Here is a 24,425-nt window from a genome sequence, read left to right on the forward strand (position 1 = left end):
GTGTCAGAATCTTATTAACACATACTTATACTGCATGACATGTGCTACAGGTACGTTTTGTGAGACCATGTGTGCTAAAACTTCAGAAGGCGAAAAATACACTGTAAGCATTTCGTGTATAAGATTCCCTTTTTATTAAGCATTCCCTTATTGAGCCCTCCACAAAGCTTTCACGGAAATACACATGCATTAAGAATGAACAGAGGCTTGTCTGTCAAAACTCTCCATTTAGATCAGATCACAAAAGGGAAATATGTACAGCTACAGAATTACAAACAACACGTGATTGTCATAGAAACAGAGTTTAGGATAGACATTCCTCTTTCTGTGTTCACCTGTGCGTCAGAGGTTTACAGTACAACATACATTTTTGATGTTGCATGACTGATCTTTGAAAGATACAAGTGTCTAACCCTGACTGAAAACAGCATGACAGATCAGTCATGTACATAGAGCCCGTCCTGGACTGAATTACACATAATACTGGAATAATGTGATGGAATACTGAAATACTATGTGGTTCATGCAGAAGCAACAGATGTTTGACAAAGCTAGGACAGTAAAGCTAAATCAATAGCATAAAACAATAGTATTATGACCATTGTGTCGCACTATCATTTGCAAAATTGTCAGCAATGTCAGTTAATAACAATATTTACTGGACCGTTTGGTATTTAAAGCAGTAAGGGGACATTTATGTTATTTGGTTAATTCATGAGAACCAATTTTCATGACAGCCATGATAATAAAATAAAAATAAACAAAAGTTAACAAAACAAACAAAATAAAAAAGTAAAAGTGGACCATCGGGAAAAGCTGATACAGCATATATATATATATAAAACTTTGACTATTTTGGACCAAAACCAAAAAAGTTAAAACATTAAAGGAAATAAAAAAGACTGTTTTTAAAGGGACCAAACATTGCAGAAAGTGAATGCTTCAAAAGAAACAGACTTTGGCTGAAACGGAGAGCTTCAATAACAAAACACAAAACTGATCTATGTACATCCCATTAAAGTATTATTCCACCATCGGTCTTCAGCTCATCCCTTGGGTGACTCTAGGTTACAGTGTAGAAGGTCTGCCAACTCAGTAGTTTTACAATTGCACATTAGTAGTGTTCTTCTAATCCCAAACACACAATGTAAACCCATGAGAAGTTACTTTGGTTTAAAACCTGATTGCAAGTCTATAACACAAATCCATAAATAACATGCAAATGAAATACGTTACACCTAGTTGTTCAGTCTTAGCTAAACGCTTTAGATTGAATAATGTAACGCCTTATAAGAAAACAGCAGCATCGAGTCTTGGGTCTGCTCTGTCGGACACCTCTAGAGGGAGCCGTCCATCACATCCCTGTGTAGGCCATGGGCTGGTCATCATGTGCTGATCCGGAGCATTAAAACTCACGCTATTCCAACCAAGAAAAGAGGCGTGTTTGCCTGGGACTCCTGAGATCTCATCTGAGTACGGGAGGACAGAAGAGTTCATTGAAATGTTGCATGAAGAATTTACAGTAACACTAACTCTCTGTTAGTGCAGAGGACAAAGTCAGAGTAGTATTTTTATAGAGATATTAGACAAGCTATTAAACTAAAACAACTAAGTTAGTTTCTCTCAGAAAAAGAAAAGGACAACATACAATGTGCAAATCTCAGCATCAGGAGAATTAGGATGCACATTCATAAACTATAACACAGGTTAAAGGCACACGTATGCTCAGACAAAGCCGGTCAGAGCGGTACCTCTAGGTTGGGAAGGTAAGGAGAAGGAAAATAAAGGTGGAGGGAGAGAGGAACAGCCTAGAGAGGCAATCTTGAGTTCATTCTTCTGGAATAACTCAGAAGACATAGAAAAAGAGAGAGGAGAAGGAAAATACCCGGGTGAGAAAGAGTAAGTGTTATAGCCTTTAATATTTGTGCTAACGTACATTTTCTTCTGAGACACACCACTAGACTACACTCTACCTTCTAAGCTTGTTCTACTAAAAATAATGTCATTGAGGTTGTAAAAAATGGGGCGAGATAAATATGATATAAATGCACTCACCTCTAGATTCGATCGAGCTTGTTTCAGCACATCTCGTGTTCTTGAGACTGGAAGAAAAAGAACAAAGCGAATAGCAGAACAATAACCGAGAAGAGACAAGAAGAGATGAGACGAGATAGAAAGACACTCACGTTGATTGACGATGAATTGCTCCATGCCGTCTTTAGTGCGATTGGAGTTTCTTAGACTCTCCATAGAATCCCTGATAAGCATTTCTTGCTCTGAAAGCTTACGCTTCAGTAGAACAACCTCCTTTCTCAGGGACTGCTCCTGGAAACACAAGACATAATTATTGATAAAAATTGTGCACTAACCCTCTCTCTTTCTCTCAACAGGTAATGGTCTAGCTTTTGTTGAAACAAGTAACTTTGTATAAGCTCCTATTGTACTATTGCTCTTCTATGACATATTGCTTATTGTTCCCGGAGTTCTTTGTAAGTCGCTTTGGATAAAAGCGTCTGCTAAATAACTGTAGATCCCTTTACTGCCAATGTCACATATACATATTACAACAAAAGACAGATGTGTGATGTAATAAGTTTTTAAGCTCACCTTTTTAGTCTGCTGGGCAGAAGCAACAGTGCTGGGCAAAGCTGCTCTCCAGAACATTCTCAAGAGAGAACCTGTTTCCTCCAGAATCTGCTTTAGTGTCTTTGTGCTGGTGTAAAGGCTTCTTATATAACTCTAAAAACAGAAAGAGAGAGGATGTATCATGTGATGCGAAGCAGAGTAGCCGTTACACCTCGGGGTGTGCATTATTTTCTAAGAATTTAATGGGCCGTCGTTAATTATTCCTTACTTAAATTAAGCATCTTAAAGTTTTCTTTACAATTTGTCATCTTTATTAAGACCACAATACTGACCTCTGGCAAGTCATGTTCTGGGCTAGACTGCAGCGCTGCCTCTATCTTGCGTATAACAACTTTTCCCTCCAATAGCTGTTGTTGTAGGGCACTGAAATGATCCACGTGACCGATCACATGACGTCCTGTCCTGCAGACGAAGGAGCCATCGGCCGGTTTGGAGGAGTCTAAACAGGAAAAACGGGGTTTAAAGTTTAATGTTCACCCAAAAATGAAAATGTAGTCATAATTTCCTCACCCTCTAGTTGTTACAAACCCGTATACATTTCTTTGTTGTGCTGAACACGAATCAAGATATTTTCATAAATGTTTGTAAGTAAGGTGTTTTGACACCCCTAGTAGTTTCCCAAAACGGCTCATTTACAAACTTTTATAAAAAAATCTTCTACTGGTTTGTAACAACTGGTGGGTGAGCAAACGATCATTTTCATTTTTGGGTGAACTATTCCTGACACCAAACCATTCGTCAGTGTTCTTGAATTTTATAATAGAGCCTTACCACTAGCGGATGACTTTGAATCTTCTGGTTCCACCGCTGGTGAGGCGGGAATAGAGAACCCTGTATCTCGAAGGGGGTGAGATGGTGATTGGTCTGTAACAGACGGTGGGATAAGGATCAATTAAATATAATATAATCTTTCTCAGATTAGATAAACCAAATTTAACAAACATGTGCATACAGCTTTTAAAGTTTGTGATGAAATTACAGTAATGATGATTAGTCGTCTCACCGTGGAAGAGCTGTTTCCTGGCAAATGGGCGGGGCATACACCGGTCCAGGCTCTCTCTCAATTGCTGCTCCAACAAGTGCATGTTAGACTCTGGCGGGTCAAAGGTCAAACTCAACCCTGAGCCTTAGAAATGAGAAAAGAAAGCAAGACTCTAACCTGCACTATGTATCCTATCTCAGAAAAGCTTCAGTTTCAGTTATTTCTTACCTGTGTTGCTATCAGTTGTGCCACAAACTCTCTGATACACCTGTAGCTCACACTCTAGTCTGTGCACTAGATGCTGACTCTCAGCCAACTGCTGCTGGAGAAGATTCACTTCATGCTGGAGCCTGTTTGTGAATACATCCACATTGTTCAATAGAGCTTGTCAATACAGCTAATGCTCATTTTAAGTGACACTGTAGTATTGCTGTACCTGGTGCTGTTGTCCAGGTGGTTCTGTTTGTCTCGCTTGAGCTGTAGTATTGCCTGAGCCTGGTCTCTGATCTGAGCCTGCAGCTGCCTGCATTGATCCGCCCACCTGTCCGCATCCATCTCCGCCTCCTTTAATTGGCCATGACCAGACAGAACTGCCTCTCTCAGGCGCTCCATCTCTTTACTGCCATCTGGAGGTGATATATCATTGGGTGTGTTTAGAATAACGTTCAAAGATGACGTCTGATAGTGCTGCTGATAAAGGTACTTTGAGATCTTACCGGTTCTGGCCTGTTGGAGTTGGATCTGCAGGGTATGGTTTTCCTCTTTTAGGGCTCGAATCTCATTGGACAGCTGACTAACGGAATCAAGCCCCTGGATGTAGATGTTGGTGGGTGCAGCTCCCCCTGCTGGTAAAAGGGTGCCACACAATGGGTTAGTCATATACGTATAACAAAAACAAATTTTTATTATTACATTTAAGTAAAAATATGACGGTTTTAGGCCATAACAAATTTTTAAATACGTTCTCTTACCTGCGTTCCGTGCAGAAGAGGCTAGTCTCTCTTCCAACTGTTGTCTCAAACGGTCATTGGTCTGAATAGAGTCTTCCAGTCGCCGTCGAAGTGAGCGAATCTCTCTGAGGTGCTCCTCCATCAGGTCTGAACCTACAGCATAGTGTTAAAAAATCATCTACAGATACAATTCACAGATATCTGAATATTAAAATTATATAACATTATACAGTACCTGCATGTCCTGACAGATATCCTGAGGAACCAGAGGACACATCTCCATACACTCCTGGTCTTAATGCTCTCGGGCCATGCATCATATTCCACATTGCACTGCTCTCTAGAAGACTCGCCCCAGATTTCATAGCAGGGCTTGTGTGTTGACTGCTAAGAGGAGATTGTTCAAAACCATAATGTGACAGCAAGTGTAAACTGCTATGGTCAGGAGTGTGAGAGCCCAGTGGAAACCCACTCAGAGGTTTGACTTGAGGACCATGATAGCCTAAAAAGGAATAACAATATATCATTTTATTTTTATATTCAAAAACAAAAAAAGAGACTGTAAGCAAATTTAGATAACTAGCAGCAGGCTTAAGTGGCAAGTGCAAGCAAATTGGAATCACATTGTTCACCATCAAATCAAATCTCTGTTAAATGTTGGTTTTCATACTGCTAGCATGTAATTGAGAAAAATGTTTACAACTATTTGAGGTTTACATGCCAAAGTGAGATTTTACACAAAACAATTAAATATATAATAAATATATGGATAATTCATCCAAAAAGAACAATTACATCATCAAAAGTGTTTTGTCTCACAATTTCTTGAGTACATACAATGGAAGTCAATGGGAGCTAACGTTGTTTGGTTACCAACGTTCTTCAAAATATATTTTTTTGTGTTCTGCAGAAGATTCTCATACATGTTTGAAATGAAATGAGGGTGAATCAATTATGGAAGATTTTTCTGTTGGGATGACTCTTTAAACTTTTAACACTTCTTGTTAAAACACACCACAAAATCGCAGTCAAATTGTTGTGAATTTTTTCAGAGAACCTCTGTGAAACCTCACCATCATGCACAGAAATGTTTTTCACTGCAAAAACAAACTCATTTACAGTGTTAGTCATTCTGAGCTCCACACACTCAAATGCACGCTCACTGTTTGCAAGCTGCCTCTGGAGCGTTTGAAGCTCTTGATGAACCTCTGCCAGTGAGAAACCCCCACCGTAGTGGTGACGGATTCTCAAGGGATGAGTATGAGGGTCAAACACAGGTGGAGAGGACATTTGAGCTGGGAGGTTGAGGAGACAGCGGGGAGAAGAGGAGAAAGAAAGGGAGTTGGACACAGGTCCAGTCAAAAGGCCTGATGGGAGAAGACAGAAGTTGGGAGAGCTACAGATTTTTCATTCCATGAGAAATTCAGAAACTAGAGCTGGTCTGAAACACCCGAAAATAAAATACTTTTTCATCATTACTTAAGAAATTAAGATATTTAGTTATACAATTCTTACTCTACATGTTTATGAGTGATGCTTAAAAGGGACATTTGTATAAACTGTGAGTAATCTGTGATTTGATGACCTCACACTGTTCCAACTGTACCTGTCTGTGCTTGGGTTTCCATTGGCCTGTGTGGTGTGCAATGCATGCTGGGACAAGTGCTGGATGACTGACGGCTGTGAGAGGAAGTAATAGATGGGGCATTGGATGGATGTAATGAATCTTGGCCTCTATGTGAGTCTGAAAAAGAAACAAATGGAGGATGAAAAGATGAATGTTGGTTGTGATGGTAATCTGAAAATGGATGAACAAAAAAAGAATAAAAAACTAAATTAAACCTGTGGCACTCCTTGTTACACCCTCTTGGCCATATTCACTGGCAGCATCCAGTTCAGAGCACAACTCTAGATCCTCAATGGTTGAGCCATGGTCATCTGACACGAACGAGGTCCTGTCTGATTGGTCGTTGGCCTCGGACAAGGCGTGGCTGCTGACGGGTGTATCGGATCGGGGGTGTTGCTGGTCGAGTTTAGAGCGCAGCGACTCGATGAGTTTGTCTTTCTGTTGTAGCTCCTTACTCAACCTGAGAAAACACACATGACAGCATATGCAACATTATAATAAAGCTGACATTGAAAGGTGATTTTTCATAAAGTGTGTCTTAACTGATAAATAAAATATTAACTTTTTTAATCACCAAATAATTCAAAATAAGCCCCAAGGTAACTAACATAAATGTATTTACTCAACTTTCACTCTCATTTACAAACCACCCAAAAGCAGTTGTTCATTCATATTAATTGCAAAAACAACCATTAAACTGATATGTGTTCTGATAAGTGAATTGGTAATTGGTGTAAATGGCTTCCAAAGAAACCAATGCGGGCACAATGATCCTTGTGTGACCTTCACTCACTCACTTATTTCTAAGCTCGCTGCACCTGAGGTTGTACCTAAATGCAAATGTGTACTTTGTTTGGCAAATGTGTCTGTGTTTGGCACATGTTCACAGTGCATCCAGTGTGCAGTGCATTAGTCTAATTTTGTACCCTAACACTGGATTAATTAGGGGGAGCACTTTTTGTTTTGTCTGGGCTGAGGCCAAACCACACACAGCACAAGTGTCTGTCATCTGACTCACATGTGCTTTTCCCAACTCATTTCTCTTTCACTTACACAGACACATGCAACATCAGCAGCTACAGTCAAAATGTGTGACATTGCACTTCATTTAATTTAAAATTAAAGGAGCAATGTGGAGATTTAAGCAGCATCTGGTGGTGAGATGACGCCTCACTCCACCCCTCCTTTTCAAAGCACTAGGGTGGCTGACAAAGAAATAATATGTGGTCACGTCTTGCTGCTCTTTTGAAGGCGAAAACGCGCTCTGTAAAGCAGTTTGTCTGTTTAGGGCTACTATAGAAACAACATGGCGAGTTCCAAGGAAGGGGACCCGCGGTGTATATAGATAGAAATAGCCCATTCTAGGGTAAGAAGTTATGTATATTACATTGCATTTCTGTCACTACATCCTCCAATAAATGACACACAGAACCTTGAAGAAAGAGTATGATGCGAAATGAATAAAGAAGTAAAATTATGCGCTCTGGTGTCTAGTTCACTAATTCAACGCAAGCAAATCAGTGCTGTTATATCAAGTAATCGCAATTAGTCGATTATAAAATAAAAGTTTATGTATATATAAATACACAAACATTCATATTATACTGTATATATTAAGACATTTCAGTATAGTTGTAATAATTATTGATCAATCGTAATATTTGACAGTATTAAAGTCAATATGTGGCAATGGACCATGTTAGGCCAGATTTTTATGTTCTTCTCAACATGTACATTCTCAAATCATACTTGGATAAAAATGTATTTATCTCAGCATGTATTCGCAATTCGGAAAATATAGAAGACAAGCATTTGTTTAGCAGTTTGAAACATTTAGACAGATTACTGTACATTGTACACAAATAATCAGCTGCGCCTTCTATTCCACATACAGTAACTTATACAACTTTCCCAGGAGTTTGCGGTCTTAAATACTAAAAGTCAACCTGTAACACCCTATATTGACTTTACAAAAGGCTTACTTCTCCATCTGTCTGTGCAGCGTTCTTCTTTCCCTTTCAGTTAGTTTCTTTAAATTTGCCAGTTCTCTCTTCTGCACCTGCCATTCCCACAGTGAGAAGGAATAGAGCGACTCACGGTACAGGGGGCTGTTTTTGGACAGCATTGACCTCCACAGCGGGGCCATGGTCCCAAGTTCCACCCGACTACCTGCACTCTCCCGTGACTCTGTTATTGCCACTTCATCTTGACTCTCCGTACTCACGGACAACTGGGGAACGCAGAGCAGCAGGTCGGGGGCCTCCGAACCAGCCGCCGTTGTAGTGTATGTAAGCTTCGTCTCCGTGGTAACTGGACCGTGATCATTCGCGTGATGAACTGGGGGGTTTGCCCAGCTCGAGAGTAGTGGTGGGGGAGGAGTCGGGAATCTCCAGCAGGCAATCGGACAGAGAGCAACACAAATCCCTAGATTACACAAACCGCTGATGCCGAAAGAGATCTGTTATTCCCAGCCCTAACAAAGCGTTTTACATACACATACATGATAAATAACCTGTAGCAACTGTCGTGATATCCAGCATGGTTTTGACCGAAATTCTTCTCCTTTTTAGGATGACAAGATTAATCCAACACCTTTGTGAGATGTAAAGGAATTGCAAAGAAACACAAAACACTGCTGTTGAATGTTCAGGGTGTTCTTTCTCTCTAGAAACCAGACCCTTAAAAGGCTAATCAGAGTGTCTTCCTGAAATGTAATCTCCTTCCCCACGTGCTCCTAAACACAGCAAATTACTGTGAAGAGTGTGTCTGGGTCCTTGCCGTTGGGCTGATGTGTTCCTCTATGCATAAATGAGGGACTTCAGTCAAAAGAGAAACATCCATCCTCCGGTTATCAAACACAAAGCATGTTCAACCTTTTACAAGCTTATGAAAGAAAAAATATATATAGAACATCCCTGTACTGTTGTATTCTTTAAAAAAATATTATGACAATTTTAAGCAATATACCATTATAGGTGTCTAAACAATTACGTTTAATATTTATATACTGGTAAAAATAAAAAATATATATTCCAAATATTCTAAAAACATCCTTATTGTTAATGAAAGTTAAATATATAAAGCAAATAATTATAGAAAAGTATTTAAATAAATTAAATAGATAATAAAAAATATTTTTGATGAGGCACAGATAGACCCCGTTCTACTATACCATACCCATTCAATGTACGAATGGCAACATGCATAAAAAAAACGGGGGAACGCTGAGATTCTGTGTCCCTCCTGTTTTGGCGTTCAGTCGCAATTTTCTTTCACATGGTCTGTCATGCTGTCTTCTCCTTCTACCATCCTTTCATCTGACTCTCTCTTTTTCCCACGTGCCTCTCTCGTGCGTCTCTCTCTCTCTTCAGCTGCCTCTGACCCATTTCACTCCTAAGGTTTTATTAACTTAACCTGATTAGCATTGAAGTCAACACCCAATCCAAAGCCCGGTGCTCACAGCTCGGCACCCAACCATGTGACGCCTCTGTCCCAGGGCAGACGTTTACGGCAGGACAGAAAAAAACATTAAACCAATACAAATCTCCTCCGTTTTTCACTCAATTACAAGTTCTGGCTAAATGAGCCAACGGGCGACAAAACAAGGTTAAGTCCAGCCATGCATCTGGCTGGCCATCTGTGCACTTGTTCTCTCTCTCTTTCTTCTTACGAACGCTGCGTTGTCTCAGAGAAAACAGAGACGTTTTTCCAGAAGATTTGGAAACAGCGGAAATCGTGGTTGCCAGATTGTGGCTTTACATTATGATCCAGATGCATCTGTAAATAAGAAATGGGGTGGCGACTGTATTCGTGTATTTGAAAAATATAGAAGACAAGCGTTGAGAAGATAATACGCTGATAAACGCAAAAAATATCTTCAACCATTCCATCCAACAATTGATCAATTCCCAGTTCTGGATGACTCCAGCAGCTTCCAGACACGTCACAAGAAAAGCTCAACGATTCCACCAATGAAAAGAATTTTGAGAATAATCTTCATCTGCTATGAACTCATGTACAGACCAATATAGTGGTACAAAACTACATACAAGAGCAGTAAAGTGAATATGTTCTTGTTTGCTTCCTTTAGTATCCCTAACAAATACCACCGTTCTCTGTCTCTCCGTTCAATAACAAAAAATACATGACACTGTTCACAGGCAGATAGCACAAATCTTCCCCGCCCATGCGTGCATGCTGACTACCTCCCGGCACAATGCACAACAGCCTGGAAAGAACAGGTCATATCCTTCAGGGGTTCTGAGGGGGATGGTGGGTGGGAATGAAAGCATGAACTCCCTTAAAATGTCCCATGCGCTTTAACTTTCCAGAGAATAGCCCTAGAACCAGCGGTGACATTATGTAGCAAACTCCTGACAGTTCGCATTAGCATTAGCATTAGCATCTAGCATTACTCAACTGGGCCTGCAGGCAAAGTTAAATAAGTGCACTTCACAGCTCCTGAAAGGACAGGCGAAAGCATTTTTCTTCGTTGCGATAACAATAATAAAATATCAAACTAAGTGAACAAATGATGCTAGATGCAGAGTATTCTCAAGGGGATTTTTGGTATGAAAGCAAACTGTCTTAAGTTCACACAGGCATCTTAAAGGAACAGTTCATCCAAAAAATGTATTTCTGTCTTCTCAAGATGTTCTAAATCTCTATAAACGTCTTTGTTCTGATGATCAGAGAGCATTGGCAGAATGCTTGTAACCAACCGGTTCTTGTCCACCATTGACTACCATAGTAGGAAAAATTGCTTTATATGAATAAATGTCTTTGTTCTGATGACCACAAAAGAAGATGTTTTGAAGAATGTAGGAAAGCAAACAGTTCTGGGGCACTTTTGACTACCATTGTATTTTTTCCTCCTATGGTAGTCAATGGTGGCCAACAACTGTTTGGTTACAAGCATTCTTCCAAATATCTTTCTCTGTGTTCATCAGAACAAAGAAATGTATACAGATTTGAAACAACTTGAGGGTGAGTAAATGATGACAGAATGTTTATTTTTGTGTGAACTGTCCCTTTAATAACCAGTAATACAAAATGTCTCATTTCTGAAATGAACACATATTTTGATCAAAAACAGCTACCTAAAAACAATGAGTCTGATTAGAGAATTCAAACAAATTGCTGAGACAATGCTTAGATTAGATTTAATTACTTAAAGCGTAAACTCTGCACAGGGTTGTATTCGAACAGTAGGTCAATAAAATCTAAAGATCAACAAATCAATATGGCCTATATGCTGTGGTCATCATGTTCTGGATGGTTTGGCAACAGACACCAAATCCTATTCAGTTCTGAACGGGTATAATGACAAACTGTGATCCATAATGTCTTACGGCTGATTGAAAAGAAAATGAGAGCTGTGTGTGTGTTCAGTCAACTCACCGTATTGCAAGCAGCTCATGGCCCGACTTATCATCTGGAAGTTCAGAGTGATCACCTGTATCAATAAAATTATTAAAAAAAAAAATTATTGTTCAAGAAAGAGAATCATAATTGTCAATGCATTCAGGCAAGAATCGGTTCAAGTGTCAGTACTTACGACCGCTGATCTTGGTGCTGATTCTCTGGGCGAGCGAGATGCTCTGAGACAGCTGGTCTCTGAAGCTCTGGCCCATGTAGTAGTCAATGTCATTGGAACGCAGGAGCTCCTCAAAGACCTTGGTGGTGTCCCCTAGGTGCTGAGTCAGAATGTGGCACACCCCACGACCCTCTCGCATCTTCTGCCGCAGGTGAGACAGCTCACGGGCCTGCGCTTGAATCAATGTGTCAAACTTGCTGCATGGAGGTGAGAGAAACAAGCATTTATGTGTTCATCTAGCTTACATCTTGGTCACATGACCTCCCTTAAACGAAGGAGTTCTCTCAAAAATACAAATTCTGTCATTATTTAGCCACTCTTTTGTTACTTTTTCCTCTAGTGTTCTTCTGTTGTAACACTTAAATCTCACATATATTTCCATAAATTGATAATGTCAATCTTTGTCAAATTTTAATTTCTGGGTGAACTATCATCATTCACCGTCTTGTAATTTCAAACCTGTATGCCTTTCTTGCTTCTGCAGGACACAAAAGAAGATATTTTGATGAATATTGGAAACAGAAAACAGTTAGTCCCCATTCACTTGCACTGGTTTTATGTCCAAACAACAGTCAATGAGGGGACCAACGGTTTTTGGCTGGCAACATTATTCAAAATGTCTTCTTTTGTGTTCTGCAGATGAAAGAAAGACATACAGTTTCGTAATGACGGGAACGTGAGTACATGACAGAATGTTTGGTGTGAACTATCCCTTTAATGGTGATATATTTCAGTAAACACTCACCCTGGCCAGTTTTCCGTTTTGCCATCTTCCGCATGACCATTGCTCTTCCTCAGCTGCTCTTCCAATGAAGTCACGCGAGACACAAGCTCCTGCAGCTCTCGGTCCTGCTTGGGCTGGCGGGGGAGAGACCCAAAGCCATCTGACGACTGCCAGCCCTCGTCCTCCTCAGCTGTACTCTGTGCCTCAAAGTTCTTAGAGCCCCAGTTGACCTTTCGGGGAGTGCTACCCGGGGTGTGATCACGCGTTTGGGCTTGCAAGCTACGGATCAAAGCTTGAGATCGCGAGAGCTGACTGCGAAGGTCCTCGATCAACTGCTGCAGGTGGCTCACATCCTGTTCCGACTTCCCAGAGTTCAGTGAGGCGGGAGCCCCCCACCACTGAGAACTCCCGTCACGATAGGACAGAGATGTGCACAGCTCCAGGTCATCAAACTCTGCAGTGGAAAAAAAATATTTTAGCATAAATTAATTGGAAATAACTAATAGATTTTTTATGTTAACTGTATTACATTTTTAAAAAAGCTTTAATGTAATAAATAAAAAGACAATGCGAGCAGTGCATACAATTGATTCTTAAAGGGATAGTTAACCCAAAAATGAAAATTCTGTCGTCATTTACTTGTCATCCTCAGTTTGTTCCAAACCTGTATATTTTTAGATACTTGGAAAAATGTTACTAACCAAATAGATCTCATTCCCCATTTACTGCTATATTATCGAAAATAAATACTATAGGACTCAAGGGGGGATGAGATCTGTTTGGTTACTGACATTCTTCCAAATATCTCCCTTTGTGTTTAGTAGAACAAAAAAACAGGTATAGAACAATCTGAGGGCGAGTAAATCACGACAGAATTCTGTTACAGCTTTCCTGTAGCTAATTGGTTAGAGCATGGCGTAAGTAACGCCAAGGTCATGGGATTGATCCCAGGGAACATAGTTAGAAACAAATGTGTAGTATAATGCAATGTAAGTCCCTTCAGATAAAAGCGTCTGCCAAATGCATAATGTAAATGTAGTACTGTAAAATGTTTACGCCGCCTAGTGGTCAAACCAACCGAAGTCACCTGGGCTGCTGGCATCTTCTCTCTCTGCCTCATTCTCACTGCGACCGCACGTCTCATAGCCCAGATCCTGGATGTCCACCTGGACCTGTTTATTATCCTGCTGTACTGTTGTTTCCGCTAAACAAAACACACAGGAACTTTAGGAACCGAGTGCGTCCATGTGAGGTTTTGCCACTTTTGTGTGTGTTACTCACTAAGCAGCTCTCTGTAGTCTTTGAGTTGCTCGGCTTGAGCTTGAACTGTTGCTTCCGACACCATGAGTCTCTCCTGAAGCTCTCTGGTCTCTTGCTGCACCTGGTCTTTTAATAGATCCTTTCTAGGTGTAGATTTATTAGACTGAAAAACAAACAAAGAGTGGTGTCAAATGTTTTAAACCACTAGTAAAACAGGTGATATTTAAAATAGGAATAAATCAAAATATTATTATTAATAAGATGCCAATTTAACCGGTTGAATGACAAATATTACATGAATTTCATTATCTTAAAGGGACAGTTCACCACAAAATATAAATGATGTCATCATTTACTCACTCATCAATTAGTTGTTCTAATCGGTATAAATGACTTTGTTCTGATGAACACAGAGAAACATATTTTAAAGAATGCTTATTACCTAACAATTCTTGGCCACCACTGACTACCACAGTAGGAAAAATGACAACGGTAGTCAAAACTGTCCCAGAACAGTTTGCTTTCCTAAATTCTTCAAAATATATTATTTTGTGTTCAACAGAACAAAGAAAAAGCTATTTCTCCTACTATGGAAGTCAATGGTGGCAATTTCTCTGTGTTCTCTATGGAAGTCAATTTCTCTGTGTTCATCAAAACAAATACATTTATACAGATTTGGAACAACTTAAGCGTGAATAAAGGAAGACAGAATCTTAGTTTTTGGGTGAACTGTTCCTTTAAATCTAGTATCTTCATAAAGCCAACAAACCTCTTTACCAGCTGCCCCATCAAGTACATCAGACCAATCTGGTGTGATCTTCTGTCCATCCCGCTCAGATTCTCCTCTGATCACGACACTCCTGAGATCCTCGTTCTCTGAGCATAAAGTAAACAAGGCCTTCCTATTTCAGGAAGCACCACAATATTTAAGCACTTCGTTATTCATGCTTTATTGCCTGTATGCACAGCATTTTGTACTTGTTCGGTAAGTGAACAACTGCACCTCATTTGAGAGAGAGAGGAGAAGCCGCTCTTCTCCAGCTGGGACTTGAGCTCCATCAGTTCTCTTTCTACGGACCTCTTCTGCTCCACCAGCAGCTTGACCTCGGCCAGCCCCTTACCCTCAACTACAGCATCCTGACAGCCTCTGTGTGCTCTGTGCTGATCACAACTCTGCAAAAGATAGGGACTATGATTAGACAATAAGTACTATTGATAGCAGAGTATAATGTACTGTAAATGATTAAGCAGACACTTTTATCAAAAGTGTAGTATTGTATGCATAGTATCATAGTGTAGTATTACAAATAAAGCTGCATACTGTAGTGTAGCGCTTGTATATCGTGGTAGAACAATGTATTTTTCATTACGATAGAGCTAGTTAGTGAGGGCCTGTTTTGATGGTTAGGAGAGCTCCTGACTACTAGCGAGATCCGACAACGGTGTGGTCTTGTAGATCACTGGATGACATTCAGCCTATGCATCTGGGCTAAATGCTGCGTTTACTGTGCGGGTGCCACCGAAACATGGATTATTGCCTGACCACGCACGAGATCTAAAATACTACTAGAGCTGCATATCCACTGTGTAGGTGCCACCGAAACCTGGATTATTGCCCGACCACGCACGAGATCTAAAATACTACTAGAGCTGCATATCCACTGTGTAGGTGCCACCGAAACCTGGATTATTGCCTGACCCAGTGCGAGATCGAGCTCCGTGTCTCCTGTCTTCGGGGTTCTGGCGTCTGGGAGATTTTAGCAAGCCTTGACCAAAGGGCGTAAAGTGCAGTAGGAGTGTTTTTATGGGTTTAATGAAATAAAGCTTTCATACTGGTTTGTGATGTTTGGTCTATGAATTCCGTTTGCCTGGTTGTTACAATATTTGAACAATTATTACATTTTTATTGCATATTATTCAGTGTAAATAATCAAAATAATCCATGGTCTGCTAAAAGTGTCTAGGAAACCACACGAAGAGTTCATTTGCAAAACCAATTTTTGCGATCAAAGTCAAAATTGCCATATCTAATCTTTTTATTGTGTTCTCGTGTTGTTTTTGTGTCACTTGTGTGTATTAATTGAGTTATTTAATCAAAACAACCCAACTCTGTTTTTGCAAACGAACTCTTCACGTTAACTTCAAGGTGATCAGTTCACACAACACAACACAACACAACACAACACAGGATGCCTGTATTCGGGTGACAACCAGCACGGTTTTTTTACACAACAGCTTCTCCGTAAATGCGATGATTGCGGAGTGTGTTAACGCACTTACCCCATATTGTGTTTCTTAGATCTGCTCTGCTCCATTTATTTCAAGGCAAACAAACAAGCGCGCCTTTACCTGTTGCTTAGTGACGGTTGTGTTGAAGTACGTCAGAAACGAGCAGGGGCTGCGCAATTCGACTGCATCTAATATTGATTCATGAGTTGAGTATGTGCGCTCAATCTGCGCAGCGTTTAAAACAACCTGCAAACTGATGCTGATTTTACATCGTTACCACAACATTTGCACATGATTCTAATAATGGCATTCACCTCGACCCTGTCCAAACACTCACAGACCCCCCTCACCCCCAGTTACAAAGGCTCATCGGATCTAGACGAATCACAATAATGACCCATTTTAGGTATCATCCCACCTGCATGTTGAGCAAAGACTGAGCAGTCAGTTTGGAGCGCTCTTCGTCTTCGGCACTATCCGCAAACTCACTGTTGCATTCTTCATCATCCTCCTCTCCATCATCTGAAGTGAAATCTGGAGGAAAAGAGTTGCACAGTCAGTACAGAAACACAACTAAAGGCATTTACACACAGACACTGTGCACTGACTGTTGCATGCATCCCTATGAAGACTATGGTGAACATAATACTCGAATGATGCTCCTAATAATACGCTCCTCTCTATGAGTAGGTTTAATTTTAAAAGATAGAAGTCTTCTGTTCTAAACCAAACTAATCCGGGATCATTTTGACTCTCAGTGCCCAAAATATTCTGCAGGCCAGCATGTGCACGAAAGATGCAAAAGTAAAATGCAAATTTTTACAGAGACATTTGCTGGTGAGTCATTACTTTATTGTATGAGACGCGTTAGAATTAGTAGTCCTGAATCATCTAAATTCATAATAAATTCATTTATCACCTATACTCTTATCTATGACATACCTTCCACAATGTTGGAACTACTGTAGCCTACTGTATATGACAAACTGGGATGTTAAATTTGAGCATGTTTAAATTGGGATGCAGTCAAATGAGATTGAAGTATTACTGAATACCAAAACAGCAGCATTCATAGAATATCAATATTATATTTAATTGGATCCATCTGATTAGTTAACTCCCATTGTGTGTTTGGTTATAATATAACAATTTGTTTTATATTTAATTGTATGAAATTAAATTGAAACTGACCAACAGTTACAGATTTGGAAGTGAAGTTACTGCTGAAACCATCTATAAAGAGGAAACTGCACAGTGTACTATTAACCAAACAATGCTTGTGAATATTGCATTTATTCATGAAATGCAAAGTTCTTGTAATTTAACGTCATATGTTTATAATAAGCTTTAAGAAGCTTGGGGGTCCTTTTTGTTTCTGGCTGATGTCATCACAAGACCACAGAGAAATTTGTTCTGTAGTATCAAAAGACAGCCTTCTCACAACTTTGTGGATTTGTCAATGTGCAATACACCATTCTATACACCAATCAGTGTGTTTTAATGTGTGGTAGTAACATGTGGGAGGGCCGACTGTGCTTGTGACTTTGAAAAATTGAGAAGAGAAAGTGATAGAGAGGGTGACCGAAGAGCCTGATACACTATGCATTATTTTCACCTTGTGTGACTCCCTAGTTGTTTTGTTTTAGTATTTTTCATTAAATAATCTACTGTGAGTCAAAATGACCATGGCACAAGACGTACGTTTTACATTTATATAAGAAAGCAGACATCCAAACAAACACTTCACTCATTTATCAAATGTTCATGAAGGCATCTGTTAGGCAGCAACTCAATGTATGCAAGTGAAAATCAAGTGCAAATATTTTGCATATTACACATTACAATTCTCACTTCTGGTTATTTTGCATGCAGAGGAACACTTCTGTTATTATATATCAGGCCATGGACTATATAAAGACTAAATAGGCTCCTAACAAACTGTTAAAGTTATAATAGTAATAAATTATTAAATAACAAATTCTTCAAAAGAAGGATGACAACAACAAAACAATCACAATGAAACAGTCCTTTCTGAGTAGTCCAGTTGTGTACAAAAGCTTTCTAGATATTTTAAAGATGTTTACTGTCTAAAGTGAACACAGTGACTAAAATATATTACCTTTTTTGTCTAAATTAATTAATGTATTTTTGCTTTTATAAATGATATAATAATTAATGATAACAATGGCATATATTAGTAAAATTAGGCAAAATAATTCATTACAAATGACTGGCTGTTTTAAAAAGAAAGTTACCTCATGGACAACACAAAACACAAACAAGTAGACATTAAGTTGTTAGAATCCTTCAGCCATTTCAAACACCCTAGTCATTTAAAAGCACTTTAAATCATTGTTACTAATTTAAACTTTTCTTAATATTAGAACATGCTCATTTAGCTAGCAAAATATTCATTCAACGCATTGCTCAAAGCATCATTTGTCCTCTGGAAGGCCATATTACAGACCAAACTGCAGCCCGCCCCCACCTCGAAAATCAGCATGAGGTTTGACTGCCTGTCTTGTATCCATGGACACCAATGGATCCAAAACAGCCTGCTAAGAAAACAAGTAAACAGTACATATATAACATACAGTGTCTCAATTATTATTTTCTGATTCCCTTTAAGTCGTCATTTGCGACTCATTTTTATAGACTCATCTTGACTGACCTTTTGATTAACACATATGGGCTCCTGATTTCCAATCCTTTCTCTCAGCTCCTGTAGTTCTTGGAATAATCGATCTACTAGTGGCAAACCTGATGGTTCCACCAACTGCATTTGTAAGTCCTAAAAAAATAAACGTTTAGTAAATATATACAGTACATCTCCATTCAAATGTACTATCATAAAACATACGAAGATCACAAACCTTGATGATTTCCTCTTTAATGTTTACAGTCCTGGTCCATGCCTCTAGATCTGAAGCCTGGGCCTGGAGTTGATCTCGGTGTGAGGCCAAGGTGGAGCGCAGGATGGTCAGCTGCTCCTGTGCCTCTCTTTCTCTGCGCAGAGCCAGCTGGAGCTCATCCAGAAGCCTCTGCGTGTCAGCGGGAGGTTCTAGTGGGGTCGACCGAGGGTTTGTTGACTCAAGCTGTCTGCGTAGCTCCTGCAAGCGAGCAGTCTGTTCTGCCATCACCTGACCCACACGCCCAGCAGACTCCTGGAAGATTCAGTGTCATAACCACACGATATGCATCTTTTAAATTGTAGAGTGGATTTGCTTTTACAATGCATGTAATTTAGAGATCAGTGAAGAGTTACCTTGATGTACTGCTCTCTGGCATTGATGGTGTTGAGCAGGTCCTGGACGTGCTGATGGTGTTCTTGAGTCTGTCTGCTACGGTCCGACAGCAGCTCCTGAAATAGATGCTCATTCAGCTGAAGGCGAGACTTGAGCTCCTCGGCCACCTCGTTGGACCCGACGGACACCTTGCTGAGCAAAACCGCAGTCATTTCCTGCAAAGAGAACGGTTCTGCTGATGTGCAGTATTTGGCAGATGCTTTTTTCTAATGCTGGACGACAATATATTGAAGGTATTCATTCAGTTTATGGGTTCCAACTTTGCTTAAAGCACAATGCACCCTCAACTACATGAATGAATCAGAAGACTTAATAAGAAAGGGAAATGTAAAGTGTGTGTGTTCACCTCTGCTTCTTTGGTGCGTGTGTGCAATGACATCTGCAGCTGACTAATGAGAGTTTCTCTTTCTCTCAGACTGCGTGTGTGTGAGTCCTCTCGTTCTCGCTGAACACACTGAGCGCTTCGCCAGGCTTCACACACCTGCTCGAGCTCTAAACCTTTACCACGCAGCAACACCTCCAGACTCTGTTAAAACACACACAAAGAAATACTTTATACAATATTTATCCAAATATTGGATCTGTGCATTAGGTCTTGCAACTTAAATGCTTGTGAACACAGATGATGTTTGAAAGAATGCTTGTAACCAAACAGTTCTTGGAGCCTATTGACTACCATAGTAGAAAAACTTGCTTTATACATTTCTTTGTTCTGTTGAACACAAAAGAAGATGTTTGGAAGAATGTACAAAAGCAAACAGTTCTGGGGCACTTTGTCTACCATTGTTATTTTTCCTACTATGTATTTTAATGTTGTATTTATAAGATGTTTAAGTTAAGTTCTATGTTAAAGGTCAGTACCGTGATGGTTTCCTCGTTGTTGGACAGCACACATTGAAGTTTCTCCAGGTCTCTCCCTTTCTCTCTCAGCACCAGCTGGAGTTTACGCAACTCGTCTTCTTTCTGCTCGATGCACGTGAACTTCTCATCAACCGCTCGCTGAGAAGGAGAGTAAGTGAGTGTTAAGCACTTGTCAGTATAAATGATAAAAAACTTTCTGGTTTGTATGCGTGAGCTTATTTACCTCTAACGCTCTGTCTCTTTCATGAATGCGTTGTTTGAGCTTGTGAATGAGGTTGTCTCTGTTCACTTCTGGCTCTCTTTGACCGTCCATCAGCTCATTGTAATCCTGACCAAACAGGGATTTATATTATTACTGTTTTGTCTAATATGTGGGTGAGCGCTATCTTCATGTCCATGTTCCTTACTTGTATCCAACGCTCTTTGTTCTCAAGTGACGTCTTCAGCTCTCTGATGGTCCTCTCTAGCTCCTTAACCTCTTTCTCTCGGTCACTCGTTTCATCTTTCCATTTCTCCTCCATTTGTTGGAGCTCAGATCGAGCTTTCTGTAGAGTGGATAGCAGGTCTTGGTTGTGTCTGTTTGTGTCCTGCTGGTGCTGCAGTGCTTCCTGCAGGTTGTCTCGGAGGCGCTGGTTCTCACGGGATAGGTCATCTTCTCGTCTCTGGCTCTGCTGCTGCGCTCTTTGGAGACTTTGTAGCTCCAACTGGGCAGAGAAATGAGAGGCCTGCAGATCCAGGAGATCAGACTGCATTTGGCTGGGAGCCACACCAGATGCCTGCAGAGAAAGGAGGACACAAACAATCAGGGATGAGAGGAAACTACCATGAGAATCTGAGGTGTGTGTTCTTAAAAAGAAACAGTTCACCCAAATATTCTGTCGTTATTTACTCACCCTCGAGTTGTCCCAAATCTGTCTACATTTCTTTGTTTGGTTGAACAGAGAGGAATGCTTGTAACCAAACTGTTCTTGGACACAATTGACTACCATAGTAGGAAACTAGACAATGGTAGTCAAAAGTGCCCAGACCTCTTGCTTTCATACATTCTTCAAAATATTTTATTTTGTGTTCACCAGAACAAAGACATGTATAAATAATTTTTTCTTCTATGGCAGTTAATGGTGGCCAAGAACTGTTCCTTTAAGTGAGCATAAAGTGAAAAAGATTTCTCACCTGCTGTTGTTGAAGATGGTTATGATTGTTCTGTTGCTTTAGAGCGAGTAAAAGCTCTTTTTGTTCCTCAATGAGACGATGGAGATCGGTAATCTATGAGCAAAGGACATTATAGTTTTGAATATTAATGGATTCTAACAAAATAAGATAAAAAGGGTATTTAAGGAATATAGTATTAAATATACTTATGGATCATATAATGATCTTGATTATTCGATTGTGTACAACTGAGGTATCTAAAACGCATCAAATGCCAAACATTGCGTTTCAAGCCTATGGGAAATGCATAATATTCCAGTCACCACTTTCAGCTTGAGATACAGACATACCTCACAATCTTTAGTGTTGAGTGAGTCACTCAAGGTCTGTATTGTTCTCTCCTGACCACATGCTGCTTCTCTGACAGAGCGTAGTTCACTTTCCATCTCCTCGAGCCTCTGCTGTAGCTTCTGCACACACACAACAAAACACGCACAGGCAAAACAATGATCTCATGATCCCCTGAGAGATGACATAACACCATAGCAACATGCAAAGCAAACAAAAGAACATTTGAACAAAAAAAACTTAAATAACAAATCACAGCTGCTGGATAAAACACAAACCCAGTGATTCAGTTTTTGGGTTTAATGAAAAAAGTCCAATCATACCTCATTGTTGGTGTCACTCTCTATGATCTTGGCCTGGAGAGACTGGACCTGCTGTTGGGCTTTCTGCAGTTCACTGACACACTGACCCGTCGCCTTCTCATACTGCACCAGCTGAGACTGTTGTTCCTCGATCAAACTCTGAAACACAGATCACACAAATAACTTTAGGATAATTGTGCAGACAAATCTAGTGTGCTAGACGACTAAGCAGGAGAACACACACGGTGCAGAATAAACAGTTCTGGCTGTAGTCCTGCTCTATGACTTCCTCAGGAAGTCTTATTTTTTCATGGTGGCGTGTCGTTCGCTTCCTTGTTTTCATTTTCACTCAGTGCTATTTCAGTGTACTAATATGTTCCTATTAATAATCAAGCCTTGGAGGAGCCAGAATGTAAGAAGCCTTTAAAAAAAGCTTGTAACAGGAATCCTTGTTGCTCAATAACAGTGGTTATAACAGAGTTGCTGTAAGAGTATGATGGGTGCGCTCTGTGAGGAAAGATTTAACCCCTGGGGAAATTCTTAGCCTATAAATCTAATTTGAGGCTTATAAATTCATATTTTTTTTATCAAAACAAGCCAATAACATCTGATAAGAAAATATTATTTTCAAGCACTATACTGAATTCATTAATTCCATGTATTGAACGAAAAAGCTGTGAATCTTTAGATCTTCTTGTGTACCTTCTGATGGCCCAATGGCCTGCACGACATATATTCATCAAACCACAGGTTCTCCATTTCTTCCAGCTCATGCTGCAGTTCCTGCTGGATGCTGGTAGGTGAATCCTGAAAGTGTGGGGTAAGGGGACAATCCACCCCTGTGGGAGTCACCTGTAGCAATGGGTAAAGACTCTCCACGGCTGTAGCGTTAGGTTTCATGAGCACAGGAATCCGACTACCTTGGGGGCTTTTGATGGGGTGATATTCATAGCTTCTTAGCAGACTGAGGGCCACCTCCAGTCCACACACAGATCCAGGCCTGGATGTGGTTCCAGAAAGAGACTCAGGCCTTCTAATGGTTGAACATTCCTCTTCCGTTTCCTCCTGAATAATGTTTGGATGGATTTTTGGACAAGACTCTTGGGTGACATCTACAGTGGTGTCCAAAGACTCCACAGATGTGGCAGGACTCACACTGGTGCGCTCTGGGTCACTAGGTTCTTGTGGTGGAGCAGATGGCACAGACTCCTCAGGACTGTCTTGGACACTGCTGGAGTACCGTGTAGAGGGACCACAAGATGTGCTTCGGCCTACTTTCCTGGGAACCTTACAGACAGCCTCATAATCTGAATCTGCTACTCGCAACGCAGCACACCCCCTGCACTTCCTGGGACGGGGTCCGGAAGCGCCGTCCATTGCTGCGGGGCATTGATGATGGTGTTGAACAGGGTTTTGGTGGTCCTGCTCTTGAGGGCCTTGTTCAGCCCAGGACTCATAGACAGAGTATGTCAGGTCTTCCTGCAGAAGAGCGCTGTATTTAGCTTCAGCCAACCCAGAAAAGTCTACTACAGGGGAGTCACCCACACCCCCATCCATCCCCCCAAAGTCCTCAGTGTTGTTTTTCCGATAAAGTCCACCGATGCACTGTCTGAGCCTATGTTTTTCCAATAAGAGCTTATGCATCCGTTCAATAGACAATGCCTCAACCCTGGCGATCACAGTGTCGAAACGGTACATTCGGTCCAGCATGAATGTACACTTGCTGCATGCAAACTCTCCCCGGCCATCTCGGGTCATGTCTCTGCCCAGCGCATAGGACAACAGGACTTGCAAACTTAGCTTGGCAGTGGGGTGGAAGATCCATCGCCGTTGGTTACCATACAGCTCCCTGGCACATATACGGCACACGTCTTTCATCTTCGAGTCCAACATCATAAATATTGAATTTAATAATAGTATACAGCAGTTTGAGCCAAGGTTTCTAGAACATACCAAGGCTTGGTAGAGGCTTTCTAGAACATACCAAGGCTAAAATGAGAATGATGTCATGCTACAAGAAATTCCCATTTCTTATTCCTCACCACAGATTAAAAATCAATTACAAATATATTTGTATCATGATTTCAATTATTTTAGCACAAACAATTCGTCGTTTAATTATGTCCTTATGTTTCTATACGTTTCTCGGCAGAGATAAGTTACATATCGCTGTCTCAGTTGAGAAGAAAGATCGATGTCAAGATGCTCTCTCCTCCCAGGAAATAAAGATGCGCGGTCTGTGCTCCAGATTATGTTTCACTGGGTTTCCTCTGAAGACGCCGACATGACACGCGCGCTGTCATCATTTAAATCCCACCGCCCGACAGCAGGTCAACAGTAACGGGTCATTTTTATATAACCGTCATTATCCGTATATTTACACGAAAAATCATCATAATATCCACGATGCAACGTCAGACAGTCTCCCTTGGTGCGTCGCGAG

General features: G+C 40.5%; 1 protein-coding gene across 1 annotated transcript; it reads right to left on the reverse strand.

The window, feature by feature from the left end:
- Positions 1-83: 83 nt before the first annotated feature.
- Positions 84-24,002, reverse strand: pde4dip (phosphodiesterase 4D interacting protein). Its single transcript, XM_079474567.1, has 35 exons — positions 22,685-24,002; positions 22,004-22,141; positions 21,683-21,802; positions 21,354-21,446; positions 20,588-20,956; positions 20,404-20,508; positions 20,181-20,318; positions 19,666-19,845; positions 19,280-19,474; positions 18,888-19,178; positions 18,686-18,805; positions 18,503-18,572; positions 16,433-16,548; positions 14,789-14,958; positions 14,555-14,687; positions 13,807-13,948; positions 13,613-13,729; positions 12,547-12,979; positions 11,763-11,998; positions 11,606-11,660; positions 6,421-6,665; positions 6,185-6,322; positions 5,742-5,945; positions 4,814-5,080; positions 4,600-4,731; positions 4,345-4,473; positions 4,065-4,254; positions 3,857-3,978; positions 3,650-3,772; positions 3,418-3,510; positions 2,919-3,085; positions 2,608-2,739; positions 2,187-2,325; positions 2,056-2,102; positions 84-1,469 (listed from the first exon to the last, which is right to left on the reverse strand). The coding sequence occupies exons 1-35, from the start codon at positions 23,876-23,878 to the stop codon at positions 1,413-1,415; spliced, it is 6,600 nt and encodes a 2,199-aa protein (XP_079330693.1). The 5' UTR covers positions 23,879-24,002; the 3' UTR covers positions 84-1,412.
- Positions 24,003-24,425: the final 423 nt, after the last annotated feature.

The sequence above is a fragment of the Barbatula barbatula genome (genome assembly GCF_947034865.1).
Source record: "Barbatula barbatula genome assembly, chromosome: 15".
In the NCBI taxonomy this organism is placed as follows: domain Eukaryota; kingdom Metazoa; phylum Chordata; class Actinopteri; order Cypriniformes; family Nemacheilidae; genus Barbatula; species Barbatula barbatula.